Source organism: Oxyura jamaicensis, chromosome Z (assembly GCF_011077185.1).
Source record: "Oxyura jamaicensis isolate SHBP4307 breed ruddy duck chromosome Z, BPBGC_Ojam_1.0, whole genome shotgun sequence".
NCBI classification, from domain to species: domain Eukaryota; kingdom Metazoa; phylum Chordata; class Aves; order Anseriformes; family Anatidae; genus Oxyura; species Oxyura jamaicensis.
The window spans coordinates 23,229,366-23,249,523 of NC_048926.1; the positions used below are offsets into that span (position 1 = coordinate 23,229,366).

The following is a 20,158-nucleotide window of genomic DNA, read 5'->3' on the forward strand; positions in this document are numbered from 1 at the left end:
GGGGGGTGCAGTCAAGTGTTTGGGATCAGTTCCTTCCTGGGAAAGAGTATACTGCATAAATGTCACATGGAGTTCCGTGCTGAGTAGCTTTGATAAAGTATGCTGCTGATCTGTTAAAGATGCTGACAGCTTTCAGGAAAACCAAATATTAAAGCTGAACTTGGCCAGCCTTTATTCTATTGAAATTACTTACTCAAACATTATTATTATTTTTTAACATACAAAATACAGTCTTTCTTTCCCAAGTGGTCCTTATCTTAGAAACCACTAACTAGTGTGCCTAACTAAGGAAACATTTCAGTCTTAGCCAAAGGAAGCTTAGTGTACTTAGTGTACTTAGTTAAAGTACAAGTAATTGTTGAGTAGCTTTGTGATTTAAAGTTGTTTGCTCTCCTTTCTGATGTTACTTATTTAGGTTGACCATTACTAATCATTTTATGAAGCTGCTATGGAAATAATGATGAGGTCACTAAGAAACCAAGTTGTATATCCTACCTAGTCCCTCTGGCCTCCCTTAACAACTTGTTATATCTTCATTTTGAACTGCAGGATGTAAGCATATGTCACATAAGCACACGTGAAACAAGTAATTCTGAAGAATTGTTACAACTACTCATACGGTAGGAGGAGAGGACCCTGTTGGCTGTTTTTGCTCTCGTGAAAGTTTACTGGTAAAACATATTGTACTGCTAGGATCACACTTCTGGGAAAGTATGTTCTTGAGCATTGAGTGTTTAGGAGACAATTCTAAAGTTTTTTACTTTTTTTGAGGAGTGGGTTGTCTAATAGACAAAATGACTTTATAGAGGAAAAATTGGCAGATTAATCTTGAAAAGAAATGCTGGAATAAATATATATATTTATATATATATATATATTAAAAATACTGCTTCAATAGCTAAGTAATTAAACTGGAACTTGAATTCTCTTGGTACTAGCTTTTACTTTACTTTCTTATAAGATGAAGAGAGCTGAAGGTACTCTCGTGGTCAGAGTGAAGGGTGGTTTTTTTTTGGGTGCAAGATACACCAGCTTAAGGGTTGCAGAGTTCTTAGGTGTTGAACCTAGGCTTAAAATGAATCAACAGTTTTCTTTTTTAGGAAATAGTTTTATTCAATAACGTTTACATTCAGTATGAAAATGTCCAGTTAACAGAACAGATGAACATTACTAAAAATAACTGGATCAACTCCCACGGTGGTAAATAGTCACACAAGTCATAAATTTCAAAGCTTTTAGCACTGCACATCTTTCCTTGTGGACTCTTATTTGTATGACTTGACAAGACTCTTTTATTTGTAACTTAGGCTCCAGTTTCCTGGATGAGTGTGCTTCCTATCAGAATAAGATCAGCTAAAATGAAGTGAAATAGTACTATAGGTAATACAGGTATTTCCATACAAGGTGCTATTTATATATATGGATAGAGCTAATGAAAAGTCCCTTATTTAATATTAAATACTTCAAAATATTTCTGATTATACTTGAGAGAACTTGAAAAATGAAGTTGTGTGGCTTGAGAGGAGTTGCCCTGGGCCTCTTTTGTGAGTAACTGTAACTGCGTGTCTTAATCTCGTTCCTCATTATTTATTCTTGTTATTTTTCAGTCCTTTTATGTAAGGATAATAAGTTCAAGTGCCCCAGTCCCAAAGGAGATGGACTGAAAAGTATACTTGGCTTATTAGGGGAACTTGTGCTCTTCGTCAGTGTCAAGAGAAAAAAAATGACTTCCTACTTAAAATATGCATGTAACCTGTCAGTTAAACTTAGTTGGTGGTTTTGAAAGCCCAAAGATGCTTTGACTTGCATAAACTGTGTTTCTCTGGTATGTATGATGTATGGTTGATGCCAGCATGTCAACTGCTTGAGTGGAAAGAGGTTGGTTTCCAGACAACTTTAACTCTGACTCGCATTATGTTAGACTTCTTACCCCTTACTCGGGTTTTGTGTGCTTCAGAATAAAATGTTCATTTTCAAATTTGTACTGCTAGGTTTCTTAGAAATCTTAAGTATCTAAAAACTTCCAAATTGTAAGCTGTAGGATTGGCAGTGTCTTTTCTCCTTAAAAGCTGTTTTTTATTTTTTTATTTTTAGAAAACAACAACAACAAAAAACTTCTAAAATGGTAAAAATGCTTCTGTATTTTGAAGTTACCAGTGTGGAATTACTCTAGTCCATAATCTCTGCTCAGCTGCAGGTAGTGATTAAAGGACTGAGTGTCATCTAATGATTTAGCGTTAACTGAGACAACCTCTGATTTAAGAAAGTTGCAGGGTCCCGTTATTTTGGGGAAGATGTAGCCTTGAGGATGCAGGATGTAGTTTGCGCCTATGAAGTGAGGGCATTTGAATTGAGAATCTGATTTCCAAGTTGATTGAAAGATACCATGTCTGTAAGACAGCATGGACTGCGTGAATCACTGTAGACTCTGGAAACCAAGTGGAGTGTATGGTGGTTGTTCTGGTCTTGAGCATGCTTCCTTTTCATGGGTAGAAAACGAAAAGAAATGAAATAAAATTAAGATTCAAACAGTGTGAAATTAAGATTCAAACATTGTGCATAGAATTATATTTTATTTTTATTATACTTTATATATTACACTTCAGTAATATATGATAAGAGAAAACTTGTAATTCAGATCTTCCTGTCCTGTTGCAGACACTGTAGAGCTTGTGTACTAAGCTCTATGCTGTAGATGTTTCAATATAACTTGCATTAAATTACTTCTATTCATGACATCCATTGTGATATCAAAGTAATGAACTGCTACAATTTACTAGACAACTAATGTTTGTAATTTAGAGAGTACTAAGTCATACTGAACTTTTATGAAAGTGTGTAAAAATCTCTGAGGTGATATGATCTATAAATGAAACTCTGAAAGCCGTGCTAGTAATATCTTTGTGTTAATTTTAGTTTTTGTGCATAGAGATGAAGAAATCAGAGTAGTTCTAAACTGTGCTGTTGGTAAAGACAAATGCGATCATTCGTTTTGGATGCATTTTGTGTCTTGGGTTTGTGCTCTCCTACATGTACATGATGATGTATGTATTCTTTCAGTTACAATATATGAGACGTACTGTTATCTTGTTCACACTGAACAGGGCCTAATACAGGATTTTTTAAATCTAAGTAGGGATCTTTTTCTTCCACACGTCAGTGACATTGTATTAAATAGTTACACATAGAATTGGAAAAGCCTGGATAAAGAGACAAGGATGAGTGAAGATAAGTCTACTGAAGTGCAGGTTTTATAATGAAAATATTTAGGAAGTATGTGCAGTTGCTTGAATTATGCAAAAGATTAATTAGAGGGGTGGAGTATTTCAAATCATCCTGTATCACATTTCTGGTTACATTTTCACTTTGTCTTTTATTTTTGCAATTTAGGCTGAATGCAGATAGGGTTGTGCTCTCCGGGGGGGGGGGGGGGGGGGGGGGGGGGGGGGGGGGGGGTTTTTGCTAACTGTGTTGGTGAGGCTTAAAGAGAAGCATTTGAATTGCATCTGAATTCTGCGTTATATGCCTTGGGTACAACTATAAAGCTATCAGATGCCTTATTCTATTTCAGTTTAAAAACAGTTCAGGAAGAGGATCTTTTTTAGTGGTAGCTATTGTTCGATAACTACACGTGGTATCTTAGCACTGAAAAGAAAGAAAGAGATCAAAAAGCTCTTGTCTGCAAAGTCTCTTGTGGTGAGGCTGCATAATTTAAAAACTTAGGAGCATGTCAAAGGCAAACTCAGGGAAAACCTGCATTTTCTGGAACTGTGTATGCTACATTCGAAGGTTAATTAAAAAATATGAGGAGATGCACCTACTTGTAATTACTAATTTATGTTCAAGTACACACACACACATCACTTGTACATTGATCAAGTAAAGCATTTCTTTTTGAAATTAGACTGTAAATTAACAATCAGTCCTTTCACATAAATAATCTTGCTTTCATCTTGCATTGATTTATGGATCAACTTCAGCTCCATTACATGCTGAGAACCTTTTACTCCAAGCTCACTTCATCACAGGTTTCTCTCCTTTGTTTTGTACCTGCCTTGCATAAATGTGTTGTCGTTCCTTTTGATATGTTATTCCTAATGGAAGACATTTTGGATTTGAAGCTTTATATGGCCAAATGGATTATTTAATATTTTAGTGGTCTAAATAAGGAATAATAAATTGAAGATCTTTTTTATATATATATATATATGATATGTAATTATGGCCTCTGTTTTTAAAATTTAAGTGTGTCTGAATTGCAGCCAGAATACCCAGTTACGCTCTACAGTGCTTGGTAGTGTCTCTTAAAAAGGTACATTACAAATTGTTTGTGATTAGTCAGAGTACTAACTTAATGAATAGGAAATCTGTAAGTCACTTAAATACTATGTTGTGGTCAAGAAGCTCTTGCAGCACTTTTGGCTGTAGTTGTTCAGAGTGGCTGGTCATGCTGATCTAGTCAGTGGAATGAGGAATGTTTCGCCTTGTGTTTCTGTTTTTAATTTCAGTGTAACTGAGGGAGAAGCAAGACCTAATTGAGCATGGATGGAGCAGACAGACTTGAATGAACAATTAGTTTTCTGAGGCCTCCAATGCAACAGAATAAATGAAACCTTTATAGGTAGTCCAGGAGCTCATTGGTGGATGTGAATGGAAATAGATTTTTATAAAGAACTAAACTGCTTTCACTTCATTAGTATTCATGGTATTAAAAACAAACAAACAAAAAAAAAACACCTCTTTCCAGAGGTGTATATTCTTCTCTGAATTATTTTTTTCATGAGACGAATGATGGTGGTGTCAACAGCTGATTAAGATGAATAGGTCTTTTTCTTCTTCTTCTTCTTATTTTTTTCAATTGAACGTGACTTTGAAGGTTAGTTTGACTAAATTTTCTTCCTCCTAGTTAAATATCCAGGAAGAATCTTTCTAAAAAATTTGTGTATTACCAGCAGCATTGAAAATGTTTGAAGTAAGTTGTGCATGTGAATGCTTGTATATGTGGAGTATAAATACATATTTCCATGCATTTTTCTTGGCTTTTGTGAGCTGTGAAAAGGATCATTAAAATAATTAGTGGAAATAATAAGTGGAAATTTTGCCTGTGGTGTCTAAAAATATCAACCCTTCTCTATTTTCTGTGTAGCAATATCTTCTTTCATTGAGAAATGAAAAAACAAAAATGTGGCTAGTTTCATGTTTTTCTCTACAGCAGAACATAGTGCATAGAACTGTTAGTGCTGATATCTCTGCATATGGAGGTAAGAAAATGCATACAGTCATAGAATAATAAAGAATAAAAATTGACAAAAAAGTGTTATGCAAGGGAAAGCAAGAAAATACCCCTTTTGGTCACGGCAGGTTTAGGTTGGATATTAGGAAGATCTTCTTTACTGAAAGGGTTTTTGGGCATTGGAATGGGCTGCCCAGGGAAGTGGTTGAGTCACCATCCCTGGAGGTCTTTTAAAGATGTTTAGGTATAGAGCTTAGTGATATGGTTTAGGGAGTACTTGTTAGTGTTAGGTCAGAGGTTGGACTAGGTGATCTTGGAGGTCTTTTCCAACCTAGATGATTGCATGATTCTGTGATTCTGTAATTTTCATGTGCAAGCAATGCACAGTATCAGTCACTTGTTGAGAGTTGGTTCCCGGTGTTTCTGCTGCAAGCTGGCCTTTCTGTCCTCTTCCCCTTGCTAGGAGTGGATAAGGTTTTGAAGTCAGAACAACCCTCTTGAGGCATGTACTTTGTGTGGTAAAGAGGTGATCCTGCAACACGCTCTCCATGCCAGGGCTGCCTGGGGTTATGCCCTGGGGGCACCCACTGCTGCTCCCTGGTCCTGCTGGAAGCAGTAGAAGACCTGCTGAAGTATGCAGGTTTTTGGGCTGCTTGCTGGACCTTTGCATGAGGCCAATGTGGTCGTAGTCAACTGGCAGCACTTCTCAGCACCACAAAATGCTTCTTCCTGCCAAGGTAGCCACTGGGATGGCATGGGAAGGGAGTATTCTTCTGCTGAATGGTGGTGGCATGTGCTGCTGCACATCTAGGCAGGGAAGGGCCTGCTGTTCTTTTATCTGTTAGATCCCTTTCAGATCCCTTGTGAAGCTGTGGAAGCCAGGGTGAAACGCAAGCTTGGAAGAGCTGCACCGCTGACAGAAAGGAGTATTTCTTCTGGCCAGTACCTATATGGCAGAGGTTGGACGGGTTGGGCAGACCCCTCCAAACCAGCTGTCTGCTTTTGTGCTTGTGGGACAACACTACCAGTCTGGTTTCCTCACAGAATCTGGTATGTCAGGTCTGCTGCCCAGCCTGGTAGGGCTCATCCAGGGCGCTGCTGCAGCCCTGTGCTGGCCACTCTGTGGCCTCCAGTGCACAGTCAGTTTTCCTTAGGTTGGAAATGATAGATTTTTGTCAGAAATGAAGTCCTTTGTACATCTTGTACCTTCCTGAGAAGATGCTTTTAGGAGAGTCAGACTAAAAATAAAGTCTTGATGCAACCAGCCTGTAAAATGTCCTGTATGATGCTGTTTAGTCAGGAGCAGAGCTACATTTATCTATATCTATTTAGAGCTGTGTTTTGCTTCTCAACTCACGGTGTAGGGCCTTACAAGAGATCTTCAGAATTTGCTATTTATTTTTTTTTTTCTGTAAAGCTGAATGTGTAGGCCCAAAGAGACTTGGGTCAGGCTGAGTTGTGTCCGTGTGTCTGTGTATACAGAGCTGCCACACAGGAGGCTTTGCAAACTGAAGGACTTGATTGCATTGGAACAGAACTGTTCCCTCTTAACCACTGTAAACTAATAATTGGCTCGGATAGCAGCACAGATGCATATTTATAGGCCACTTCTTGGCCTTGAAGAGTGCTGTGGAGGCTGTGCTTGGTTTTCAGTGCAATCATGTGTAAACATGTTTGTGAAAATGCGTTGGATGTGAGCTGATTTTTTTTTCTTTAAACATAGCTATAGCTTATTCCTCATGTTCCTCCGAGTTTTTTTTTTTTTTTTAATTGACCAGAGGTCAGATTTGTTTACAAGAAGAATGCAACTACTTTAAAGGCAAATTTACATTTCTCAAATGGGCCTGAAATAGCAAAATAATATTGATGCATCTCTATTGATTCCTAGCAGATTTTTATAAATATTTCTGTACTACCTAGATTGATAAGTAAGATTATGCTACAGAAAAGCATCAAAAGTTTTGTTTGCCGATTCTCTTTGTTTATACATCATCATATATTCAGCATAATAAAATTAAGCTATTTTGAATAGCAACTTTAGTTTTCAATGTTTGCGTGTGTGTAGGATGTAAAATCAATAAATAAAATGGTTATAGAAGTGATGCTTTGTGAACAGCAACTTCACAATACATTTCTCCTCTTTAGCTTGGTAAGAGGGTGTTTGCAGTGTCAGCTGCAGGTTGTGTTCATATGTAAATTGAGAGTTGCTGTATGAATGATAAGCAAATACACTGACTATAAACAAGTTCTTTTCTGCCTCTTACCCTTTTTCTTTCAACAGGGAGCTGAAGACCTGACTTACTTTCTCTCTGTGCAGTAGTTGACAGGCTGGTGTCACTGTCCTAGCAAAGAAAGTGGAGTGAAGTCCTCACAGGGAGTACAGTGAGATATTCCAAGTCTTGGAAGTCCTGAACTGAAATGACAGGTGCCATTCAGCTGGAAAATTTGCAAGGTCTCTGAGACCAAGCTCTGATGGTGTCTGCAGATGGTTGGTATTCAGGGGGGTGGGAAGGCAGTGCCCAATATGAGAAATGTGGGATGAGTGACCATCTTCCTACAGACTACAGAAAGTTGGAAATAAAATCTATGTATATTCAAAGAAGTGTGGTAAGAAAGTGGGCAAGAAAAGGGATCTTACCTTATTTCATGAAATCTGTGTAGCCTGGTGAGACTTGCTCTGTATCCTCTCTTCCCTGTCATTATCACTGTCTTTTGGAGTTGGTGATACTTTTTGGAGAACTGTTTCCTTTTGCCTCTGTGCAAAATTAGGTTATTTGTGATTCTCTGCTCTGCAAAGCAGAGGAGAGCTGTGAATATTCAGAATAGTTGCACAGTTCTCTAAACCCTACTCAGAACTGAGATTAATGTCCTTTGTGGGCAAGGGGAATGTAGAATATTCCAGCAGTTATCTGGTTTAATGGGAACTGTCAATTATGTTGTTCTGCTGTTTGGTTTGGTGCAGGTTCATGGATACTCCTCAGTTTCACTGTGTGATCCCTGCAAGGATTGCATCCCCAAACAGGGTCCTTCAAAAGGTGATACTGTGACTAAATGTAGTAGGGCTGCTCATCACAGACATGAGTTACTTCACTTTGTCTGTTGGAAATTTGTTAGCACCTGCTTGTGATGGTCCTCTAAGACAGATGCCTTTGGGTGTCTTATAAATACCCTGTTGCAGTGTTCCTTGTTCACAGCTGCTTTGGTTCTTCTGAATGCTCATCATGCACCTGGAGTAACTAAAGTGCAGTACACTCTTAATTGCTTTTTTAATAACAATTTCTAAGATGTCCTTAGTTTTTGGAAGATAATTTATCTATTAATAATGGTTTAGTACTGTTGCTATATGTCAGTGCAGCTCATCAAAACTTGTGCATCTGTGCCAAATTAAATTACATCTAGAGAGAGTGAATACTTAAGCAATAAGCACATGCTTCTCCCAATACATAAAGCTAGCTGATGCAGTTTACTTCACAAAAAAATTAATCAATAAATAAAAGAAAAAAATGCACTGTGGGGCTATTATGTTTCAGCATCTGTGCTTAAAATGCTCACAAAGGAGCCTGATGGAGGCAGGGTGTGCAATGAGGAACACAGCATAGATGTGAAGAAACAGATCGATTTATGTTCCTAGCAGTCTGCTCTGCTACAGAGGGTCAGTCGTTGTTGATCTGCTGGTAGGTGTTAACTGGCCTCAGAAGTATGCTTATTTCTGGCGCTACTTATGTCTGAGATGTAAGAGGCAGGGAGGGGTACAGAAGGGTTGTGAAATTAGGTTCATCTTAAGCAATTAACTTGATAATTATTCAGTAAACGTTATTATTTCTGAGTATCTTTTCACCACCAGGTAGACTCCTTTATGTTTTGTCTGCATGGCACTTGTGTGATGTTTTTCCATCTTGCTTCTTGAAACACCTGGATCAGTATGATGCAGTTTGACATGCTTGATGACAAAATGCTTGTTAGTAGCATTTTATTTTGGGACTTTGGGTTGATAATGAAAAAAAAAGTAAGCGATTAAAGTATGCTGAATATGTTCTACTTTTAGTGAATTTATATGTAAAAGATTTCAGGTGATGTATTTCATTCAGATTAATGCCTGAGTGGGGTAGGCTTAACATAGGTGGCAGCACACTTATTTTTTATGGAACCTTAGGATTTAATGTGCACATAAGATGTGACCTGAGGCATAGTGGAATTCTGCAGTATTCAATAGAAAGAAATTAAAATGCTCAATAGAACATTTTGTTTTTATTTTTAGAACTGAATACTTTACCTGTATTTCCCTGTTTCTGTGGGAAATGAGAATACTGTCTTAATGTAGCAATTAAGGGAGGTTGAGGGTGAAGTAACACCATAGTGATGTTTCAAGAAAAGGTGGAGCTGAGCAGATGAGTTCTGTTCTCATTACAATGTCATTTGTATTGAAACAAAATAATTGAAACAAATCTCAGCAATTCAGAACAGCTTATTTTTCTTATCTTGGTGTTATCAGTGAGATGGCATTATCTTAGCCTTATTCAGCTTCTTGTAGCATGGATTTCCTCTCCTGGAATGCATTGTTTTCTTTCTGACTGCCTCACATAAGATTTTGCACTCATCTCAAATGATACTTCTAAACACTGATATTAGGTCTTCTTTTGAACTAGTTGTTGTGTTCTTAATTTTCATAAGGACATGTGGGCTAGAGTACTTGATGTGGCTGCTTAGTGGTATAATTAACAAGCCGTGAATTCATTCTAGTCGTAGAATAAATACACCATGGTATACAGCTGGATTTAATGCTACTGAGGTTTTTCAAAACATAAAGATAATCCTTTCTGAATAGGTGAGCTGTTAATAGTCCATGGCTAGTATACTGTGAGAATCATTTTCTTTAGAGGAATGTAGCTGATGCTATTCACAAAGAAAATGAATAGCTTCAAAATGCAGAGGGGAGAAAAAAAAAAAAAAAAAAAAAAAAAAAAAACATGGTCTGAGGACAAACTGATTCTGTCCTGATTCTCCTGGAGGAAATTCCTGTGGAACTGGAGGAGACTGTCACTCAAATTCCATCCATGTTTGTATGGGATCTCTAAATCTACATGTAAAAGTCTCTCATAAGGATATCTTGATGATTCTGTTCTATGCAATTCTTAAGCTGTTCTCCTCTAATGATACCTTGTCTTCCATTTTTTAAGGTTCATAATGTGGAGGGAAGTGTTCTGTGAAAGCCATTACCTGCTAAATTTTACAGTGCTTCTATGAGAAATTTGTCATGTGTACAACATAATCAGGCATCTTTTTTTCAGGAAATATATGGAAAAATGTGTTTGAAGAAACAAACTTTATAGAGCAGAATGTTCTACTTGTCTTGGAGTTTGCCATGTGTTTTCTGTCTCTCAACATGCCTTTGTTAGAAGGTAATTTCTTGGTGTTTAACACTGGACGGGGGAATGTTTTTGCAGAAGTTAACTATCCATGCACTTGTGAATATTAACAGCAGACACTGGTGGTGAGATGTGTACTTATTAAAAATACAACACTAACCAGCCTGTATAAACTCAATGGCCAACACAAGTCCCTTTGTACTAAAGATACAAGACAATCAAGTTCACAGACTTTGTCAGAGCTGTTAATGGCATTACTGTGGTTTTGAATTAGTGACTTTCTGAAGTAACTACTCAAATTCTTTTATTCCCTTTTTTTCCTGCCCTGCTGTACCATAGATGGGTGGGGAAAAAAAAAAAAGCCTGTTTTTCCATCGCTTCTTAGGTCACTAACATATTTTAAAAGCGTATGGACAAAAGTTTATGCTTGTAACCTGTGTGCAGTAATGGCAGTGGGCAGAGCATATGATGGCCAAAACCTTGAAGGATGTCTGTCTGTTGGAAACTGCCCAACATGGAAGCAGCTATTGTATTTCTTGCAACTTGCTGTCAAGCAAGCTTCACAATAAATAATAAAAAAGCAGCCAACCAAACCACAGCTATCCTACTGTGCTTGTATGCCATCCAAATACCCAAATGTCCAAATTTCTAGGAAATGTGAAGTAAGAACTAATAGAGTTATGATTGCGGCTAGGAAAAAGTATTTGACATGTTGATCAGAGGCAGCTTGAGTAAAAGTATTTAAAATACCTGATATAATTTCAGCAGCACTCCTTTCCCAAGCTACTTGCTTTAATGTTTTTTGAACGCAATAATCACAGAATCAACAAAGATGGAAAAGACCCTCAAGATTGTCTGGTCCAACCATCACCCTACTATCAATGTCACTCACTAAACCATAGAATCACAGAACATCCTGGAGTTGGAAGGGACCCATAAGGATCATTGAGTCCAAGTCCTGGCTCCACACAGGTCTACCCAAAAAATCAGACCATATGACTAAGAGCACAGTCCAAACACTTCTTTAAACTCCGACAGGCTTGGTGCAGTGACTACTTCCCTGGGGAGCCTGTTCCAGTGCGTGTAAACCCTCTTGGTGACGAACCTCTTCCTGATGTCCAGCCTGAACCTCCCCTGCCTCAGCTTGACACCATTCCCTCGGGTCCTATAGCTTGTCACTAAAGAGAATAAGTTGGTGCCTGCCCCTCCCCTCCCCCTTGTGAGGAAGCTGTAGACTGCGATGAGGTCTCCCCTCAGCCTCCTCTTTTCCAGACCAAGTGACCTCAGCTGCTCCTCGTAAGTCTTCCCCTCTAGGCCCTTCACACTTCGTAGCCCTCTCCTGGACACTCTCCAGCAGTTTTACATCCTTTTGGTACTTTGGTGCCCAGAACTGCAGACAGTACTCGAGGTGAGGCCACACCAGTGCAGAGTGGGACGATCCCTTCTCTCGACTGACTAGCAGTGCCGTGCTTGATGCACCCCAGGGTACAGTTGGCCCTTCTGGCAGCTGGGGCACACTGCTAGCTCATACTCAGCTTGCTGTTTTGGCTTCCTATCAACCACAACCCCCAGATCCTTCTCTGCGGGGGTGCTCTCAGCGTTGTGTTGCCCAGTCTGTACGTATAGCCAGGTTTGTCCCGTTCGAGGTGTAGGACCTGGCACTTGCTCTTGTTAAACTTCATGCAGTTGGTGATTGCCCAGCTCTCCAATCTGTCCAGATCTCTCTGCAAGGCCTTCCCACCCTCAACAGAGTCAACAGTTTCTCCCATTTTAGTGTCATCAGCAAATTTACTCAAACCACTTTCTAATCCTACATCCAAATAATTTATATAAACATTGAAGAGGACTGGCCCTAAAATGGAGCCTTGTGGGGCCCCACTAGTGACCATCTGCCTGCCTGATGCGACCCCGTTTACCACAACCCTTTGAGCCCTGCCTGTCAGCCAATTGCTCACCCATTGTGTGCTGTCTTTGTTTAGCTGTATGTTGGACATTTTGCCCAGTAGGATCCCATGGGAAACCGTGTCAAAAGCCTTGCTGAAATCCAAAAGGATCCCATCAGCTGGCTTGCCTTGATTGACTAGATGGGTGATCTTATAAAAGGAAATCAAGTTAGTCAAACAGGACCTACCCCTCATGAAACCATGTTGGCTGGGACCACTGACTGCATTGTCCCCCCGGTGTGTTTCAATAACTCCTGAGATAATCTTCTCCATAATTTTACCAGGCACTGACATGAGACTGACAGGCCTGTAATTGCTTAGGTCTTCTTTCTTGTCCTTCTTGAAAATTGGTACAACATTTGCCAGCTTCCGGTGTACTGGGACCTCTCCAGATTCCCAAGACTGTTGAAAAATAATTGAGAGAGGTACCATGATGATCACGTCCCTACGCATCAGGGTGGGATCTCTACCCAATAAGATGCACAATGTGAATGTTTCTAGTGTTTAGCTTTCCAGGAGGGCTTTCAAATAAGTATTAAGAAGTTTGGATAGGTCTTGCAATAATTTAAGCTCGCCATAATATCACTGGACAACTGTAGTGCCATTGTATCTGAATCAACTATTTTGTGTGATCTGAATGTGTGCCATGTTATAGTTCATCAGAATCAGCTGTGTGCTTCAAGGAAGCAGACCTTACTGAAACGTTCTCTGTTGGTTTCACTTGCTTGGACTTGAATGCCGTACCTGGCAGGAGGGGAAGGCTGTTTTATTGAGGACAGAAAGCCTTTTCATCTGCTGCATAGGCTTTTCTGTGGAGTCTGAATTCACTCCAGAAAGCCTGTCTGGGTCAAGTTGGTTCATGTAGCTGCCCGTTTGGTCTTTGAGAGATCTTATTCAGGGTGAGCTTACAAACCTGGATGTTCTAGGCAGTCCATTTCCCTTATGCTTTCCCAGCACTGGACTTGTTAGATCAAGGCTGTTAAAGTCTGTCTTTGTCTACTCTTCAGCCTACTACAACAGCAGTTACAAGGTACAGAATGCTTTCAAATACACACTGTATGTGTTACGGATATTATTTCATTCCTTTGGAAGCAAAAAGTGAGCCTTTGGATAGTGTCCAGAAATGTCTTGTTTATCTATGTATAGTTGCTTTTTTATTTTTATTTTTTTTTAAGCGAGAGTTTGCCATCAATATGAAAATGTTAAATCTTGTATTCTTTCTTTGTAGTGCTACAGCATATAATGTTTTTGGTGTAGCTGCTTCAGGTTTGTCTAAAGCCAGCTGAAGCACAGCTGACGGATCTGTGCAAGTGTAGCCTACCATACTGAGTTTGACTGCTCCTGTATTAAGATGAAATCCTGTTCCCAAGGAAGGTTTATCAGGGAAACCTAATATTGCTGTAATATTTTGGTCCTGACTTTGTCATTAGCAAGAATATTTACTAATCTCCATGTAATAGAATCCTGTTCCCCTTCAACAGAATCTGAGTCTCATCCTGTTGTGTTTAAGAAATGCAAAACTTCAGAAACTGCATTTCATTCCCCTGTTTCTCATGTCTGAGAATTGCATGGGAGCTTTCAAATTGAGTACAGCAGCCTGAAAAGCATTTGTTATAAGGATGTCTCCCTGCTTTCCCCTCTATTTCTTCCCTCCCTTCCCCCCCTTCTTGGTTCCTGGTCTGGATCCTGAGAGCCTACACTCATAGGACCTCTGGCATGGCCACATTGCGTGGGGTCGCGATGACTTCCTCGTGGCTGGTAGCTTCTGTGCGAGCTGTGAGGTGTATCCTTCTCTCTTTCCATGCAAGAGCTGAGAAGTTTGTGTGCCTGAAGTTGTTTCCTAAATCGCATCAAACATAGATTTTTGTTGTGGTAGAGCCACTGAGCAGTAGAGGTGGTTTTGCAAGGGAATGATAGCTGGGTGCTGCTGTTGAAACAGTGGCTGGTAGATACTTACACTGTCTCTTACCCTTCAAAAATAGAACTTTTCTGAGGCTGCCAGTTTGGGCAATATAAAAGCATCTAAAGTATGACCTGGGGGCCTGGATGGCACTGCACTACTCTGTTCCGTAGTCTCATGCTAAACTTTCCTCTGAAACCATGTGTGTTTCAATAAACGCTGTGAAAAAAGGAGTGCAGCTTAACTGGGAATATAATGAACTTTGTGTATTCCACAACACAGAGTTTGACAAGTAGAGGCTTCATTGTGGGAGGAGGGCTCTAGCTCTGTTAAGTGTTGTAGTGTGCAGGGAGCTGAGTGCCTTTGTTTCTGTGTGTGAAATCTTAACCTTATGCAAGGACAAAATTAAAATAGGGTTGGTTTCCTTGAAGAGTGAGCCTATTTTAAGAAAGTACATGAATATTTGCCGATAACACCTAAAACCCTGATGGGACCATGCTGTTTTCAGATGCACAGAGTCCAGTGTCAAGCAGTCATTGCTGTCTATCTGCTGGTGAGCAGTTTGAGGAACTGAAGACCCTTTGCATATATGCTCAACAATCACCTTAGAAGTCTAAAAACAGTGTTTCCTAGAAGCTGGTAGGCAAATACTTTACCCTTTTGCCAGATGTCAGCCATTTCCTTTTTAATGTAACTGATTTGTATACTCACCTTGTGAGGTACCTTAGCACTTGGAAATTGAGGTATATTGGAAATACTTGCATTCATGAATGACAAATGATAGCAAAGGTTAATTAAATATTCAGTGTGACCTCCAAGCCCCGCCTGATTTAGGAAATCGCTCCAGGACTGTGCTTTGAGTTAATCAGTCTCTTCAGTGTCTTGGCCTGGACGTGAATGAATCTTAATATGCTGAGGAAGCAGATTCAGAAGACACTGTTGCCAATGTTTCGGAAGTGTGTATCTGCAAACGCTTCCACTGAGCTTTGGATTTGATTTAACAACAAAGAATAAAAAAACTACATAACCTGAAAATATAAATACAAAATATACTCTGAACATAGGCAATTTAAAATGCCTTGCAGCATACGTAGTACTTCGCTATACAATTAACTTTAAGCAAAAAGGGGCTTCACTGTGCATCTTCATAGGTGATTGGAGTTGACTTTGACTCCTCCTTTTCTGTGGGCAGAGAGGATGAAGCCATCAGGTATATGCTCACTTGTTTTCTTCTTTTTGTTTTTGCAAATTTAGCAAAATAGTGAGACATCAAATGTACTGCCAAAACTAGAAGGCTGAAATGTTGTGTAGGAATGATGAGAGGAACAGAATTTGAAGGATGAGGATTTGTTTTTACACTCATTTTGAAGTCAGTGTGAATGAATGCCAGCTTTATAAACAGAATAATTTAAACATTTTTTTCCCACTGGCATTGGTAAATCTATTTTTCAGTGTTTTTCTTAGCCTGGGCAGTGGTTTGCATTTTGGTTGTACAGTGCCATCTAGTGCCTGCTCAGGTATAGCTGTGAAGAGATTGCTGAGGAATAATACTGCCAAGAGCAGAGGTTGCAAGGTCAGATGGTTCACAGCTGCAAAAGACTGCTTTATGGAAGGTCACGTAAGCTTAAGCCTGATCCTAAGCCTGATCCCTTTGTACCTCGAGATGGGACAACGGGAGAAAAATGTTCCTTGTGTGGGAGTGTGGTAGGATGTGCTGTAAGCCCTGTGAGAGGAGGATGGCTTTTGTGTATAGCCAGCTACAAATCGGGCACTTCGAAAATTTTCAGTTTGCATTTTAATTACTTTAAGATCTTATATATATATATATATATATATATATTTTTTATTTTTTTTTCTGAATACCATAACTTTTATGCAAAGGAAACCAGTTTTGTTGTTGTTGTTGCTTGATTTTGGTAGGCTAAGGTAAACATGTAAACATGTAATTTAAGGTAAACATGTAAACAGTGTCTTTTTTCCTGTGGTTCTTTTCAGCTTGATCACATACTATCGCCTCCACCTATGCCTTTTCGAAAATCCAGCAATCCCGAGGTCTTTTCTGGCCCTGGAAAACCTTTTAAATTTAAGAGGCAACTGAGTGAAGATGGGAGACAGCTCAGAAGAGGAAGCCTCGGAGGAGCTCTGACTGGTGAGTTTGGGGTGTGGACATAGTCACCTGGAGGTTTAGCAGCTCTAGACCTGATGGCACCTCAACCCTGGGGTTGGCCTCGGGGCCAGACTCTTGGTGGGAGGTGTGTGTCCCACCTGGACATACATAAAGTCTCTTCCATGTGTGCTAACCAGTAGCCAGTGGGGTGAGATCATTCTGGAGGCTCTCTCTTTGTGGGGTGCTGATAGGTGGCTGAGCATATACTGGAAATGACCTAGTTCTTGAAATTTTCAGGGTTATGGCATTTAGCTGGCAGACTGGCAGTTTAAGGGTTGTTTGAAATGTACTTACATGCATTCATCCATGGGATCTCCCATACATCTTGTTTCCTCAAGGAGCTCTAATACACAGATGGTCCTTTTAGACTTGATTTCATTAAAGGAAAAGCAATATGGCTTCATTTATCTGGCTGAGCACTCCCAGGGGTGGAGGAGCACTGCCAGTTAGCCCTAGCTAAGGACCATGTCTTCTCTTCTGTGAAGCTATGCCATGGTAGCTGGTAGCCAGTACTCATGAGGAAGGCTCGTACCCTCCCTGCCCTGGTGTCTGTGTAAGCTGCAGTGAAATATTACAGATGCCAAAGCTGTGACTTGGTCCTGGGAACTGTATGGCTGCAGCATTTGCTGAAGAGTGCTTATCATTGAATGTGTGAGAGGAACGAGTGTGAAAATATAGGGACAAGTTATCTGGGTCTTGCTTTGTGTGCTTGAGGATAAAGAACTTTAAAATTCGCTAGAATTTCCCACTCAAATATATTCCTGAAATGCATTGTGATAAGGACAATAGATTTTAGAGTTAAAGAGCTTCCCGGAACTGATAAATATTGGACTCGGCATCTATCTTCTTTTGTCTGAGAAATGTTGGTTGATACCAAAATCAGGTGCAATTCAAAGCAGAGAAAGTTGAATTGTCATTTACATGCAATATGACTGTCCCATCTCTAAATTGTGTATGGTGATCAAAAGTGTTTTGGGGTTACAAAATTGCAGATAGAGCTGACTCTTCCTCAGTGAGCTTCTGAGAAGTACATTTAAGGTATTTCCTTTTCTAATTTCCTTTCTATCTCTCTACTTGTTCTTATGCTGGAAGATGCTCCAAACAGTTACTGTAATACTATTTACTGTAGTATTTTGAAGAAAGGGAAAAACTTGCTTTGCTATGGCAGCTGGGAGAGAGGGGTGAGAAGCAGCGCTGCAGCCCCCCGGGTGAGTGCAGCAGGAGGGCAGGAGGAGCTCCAGGCAGGCAGCAGCAGTTCCCCTGCGGCCTGTGCAGGGAGAGGCCCCTGGTGGAGCAGGCTGTCCCCCTGCAGCCCATGGGTCCCACATGGAGCAGATCTCCACGCTGCAGCCCGTGGAGGAGCCCCCGCTGGAGCAGGTGGATGTGGCCTGGAGGAGGCTGCGGCCCATGGAGAGCCCCTGCAGGAGCAGGCCCCGGGCTGGAGCTGCAGCCCGTGGAGAGGAGCCCACGCAGGAGCAGGGCTCTGGGGGGAGCTGCCACCCGCGGGGGACCCATGCTGGAGCAGTTTGCTCCTGGGGGATGGACCCCATGGTACGGAGCCGTGTGGGAGCAGGTCTTGAAGAGCTGCTGCCTGTGGGCAGCCCCCGCAAGCTCAGTTGGGGAAGGATGGCATCCCGTGGGAGGGACCCCATGGGGAGCAGGGGCAGAGAGGGACCGGGAAGGAGCGGCGGAGGTGAAGCGCCATGGACTGACTGCAGCCCCCATTCCCTGTTCTTCTTAGCGGGAGGAGGGAGAAGAGGGTGGATGGAGAGATGGTGTTTTCAGTTTGAATTTTTTAGTTTCTCACTGCTCTATCTTGTAAGTAATGGGTAATAAATGACGTTAATCTCCCTTTGCTGAGTCTGTTTTGCCTGTGGTAATCATTGAGTGATCTCCTTATCTCAACCCTTAGGCCCTTTTTATTATATTTTCTCCCCCTTTTCCTCAGCTGCCCAGCAAAGTAAAACCACCACAGAGGGCCAACATAGTTTTTTACTGACAATAAAAATTTCCATCACACTGTTATTTCTGCAGAAGTTTTTTTTTTTTCTTCTTTTTTTTTTTTTTTTTTTGTTTGACTTTAAAGTAGGGTGGTGGTCTTCAAAAATGGAACTTCCCTGCAGTTAAAGTTTTTCCTTTTTCAGTGAAAGAGGAGGAAAAAGAAGCCTAATTGAAAGCAACTGAAGCAAACGTGCTCTGCTGCTACAGTCCCTGGTCTTTATCTCTGTGCTTGAATTATTGCTTGAGGCCTTTATAAAAGGAAGTGGATATAATTTTTGTCTGCTTGCAATATGTTGTGCAGGGTTTCATGTCAGGATTTGGGAATATAGTGTGCAGTGGTGTTAAACTGCTTTATATGCACTTTCAATGAGCCTGAGTACCTTAAGTTCTTAGAATCATACAATAGTTAAAATATCTTACCAGCTTTCACAACACTGATTGAATTAATCAAAGTCATGCTGACGGCAGAAGGTCATTAGTATTCTTTCATGACCTTTGTTTAAAAAAAAAAAAAAAAAGATTTAAAGAAATTGCTACAGATACAGAGATACACATCCTAAAATGTTTTCAAATGCCTGGCAAAACTTGTCCAGCAAAAAGTAACAGTGTTACTTTAGTAAATACTAACTTAGTAAATACTGTCAGTATTTACTCCCCTATTTTGACATAACTTAAGCTTTTGGATGTTTTTTATAGCTTCCTTAATGCTGAAGAGTGGGTTACTCTTATGGTTTGAAACCACAAGTATCATGATATCACAGAATCATAGAATAGTCTGATTTGGAAGAGATCCAAGAGTCCTTGCATTAAAACGACTAACTTTATTGACTTGTCCTTGGTTTGGGTCAGTTTCTGCACTTGTACATCCCCTCCTTAATTTCTTAGAGACTTTGCATTTATAGAAAGATGCATGTGGTCCATAAAGAAAGAAAAAGTGGTTCAGAATAGTATTTTTCAAATAGTTTAAAGTACAGTCTCTGTACCACTTAAAAAGGTTACTTTTGCTAAACTTTGAGGAACACATTAAGTGGGAGTAAGTAAAGCAAGAGGGAAGATTACAAGCTTAAAACTTTGCAGAATATGCCTTAACTGGTGCTTGTTGCTCACTGTGAATGTTAGGAAAGCTGTAAATTGGTCTGTGTGTTACTTTAGCTTTCCCTTCTGCGTTTAAAAAAAAAAAAAAAAAAAAAAAAAAAAAGCCATATAGCATAAGTAGTATTAATGATAAAAAATGAAAATAAAAATTTGGTGAGTTTATATAGGACAGGATATTTCAAATCCTGCAGGGCTGACTACTAATAGAGGTAAATAAGTATTTTTTTCATCTCTGGGAATAGGTTCCAATTAAGTGAGTTTGCTAGGCTTTATAGGAGGGAGTAATACCATGCATGACATCTAAGAAGGAAAAAAAAGCCTGCATTGTTGCAATATATTGAGGGCATTTACAAAACCTGAAGGATTTCAGTTACTGAGAACCTATTGCTATGAATAAGCTAAAGTAAATTACAAAACTATTTATATAGAATTACAAGAAAAACTAGAATGATA

The 20,158-nt window shown here is 39.9% G+C and overlaps 1 protein-coding gene across 5 annotated transcripts in view; it reads left to right on the forward strand.

The window, feature by feature from the left end:
- The window catches only part of MAST4 (microtubule associated serine/threonine kinase family member 4), a 294,272-nt gene that overhangs the window by 47,934 nt on the left and 226,180 nt on the right, over positions 1–20,158 (forward strand). For all 5 annotated transcript variants that reach the window (XM_035309515.1, XM_035309516.1, XM_035309517.1 and 2 more), the window contains exon 2: positions 16,438–16,591. In XM_035309515.1, coding sequence (XP_035165406.1) covers positions 16,438–16,591 — 154 coding nt within the window. The remainder of the gene's footprint in view (positions 1–16,437; positions 16,592–20,158) is intronic.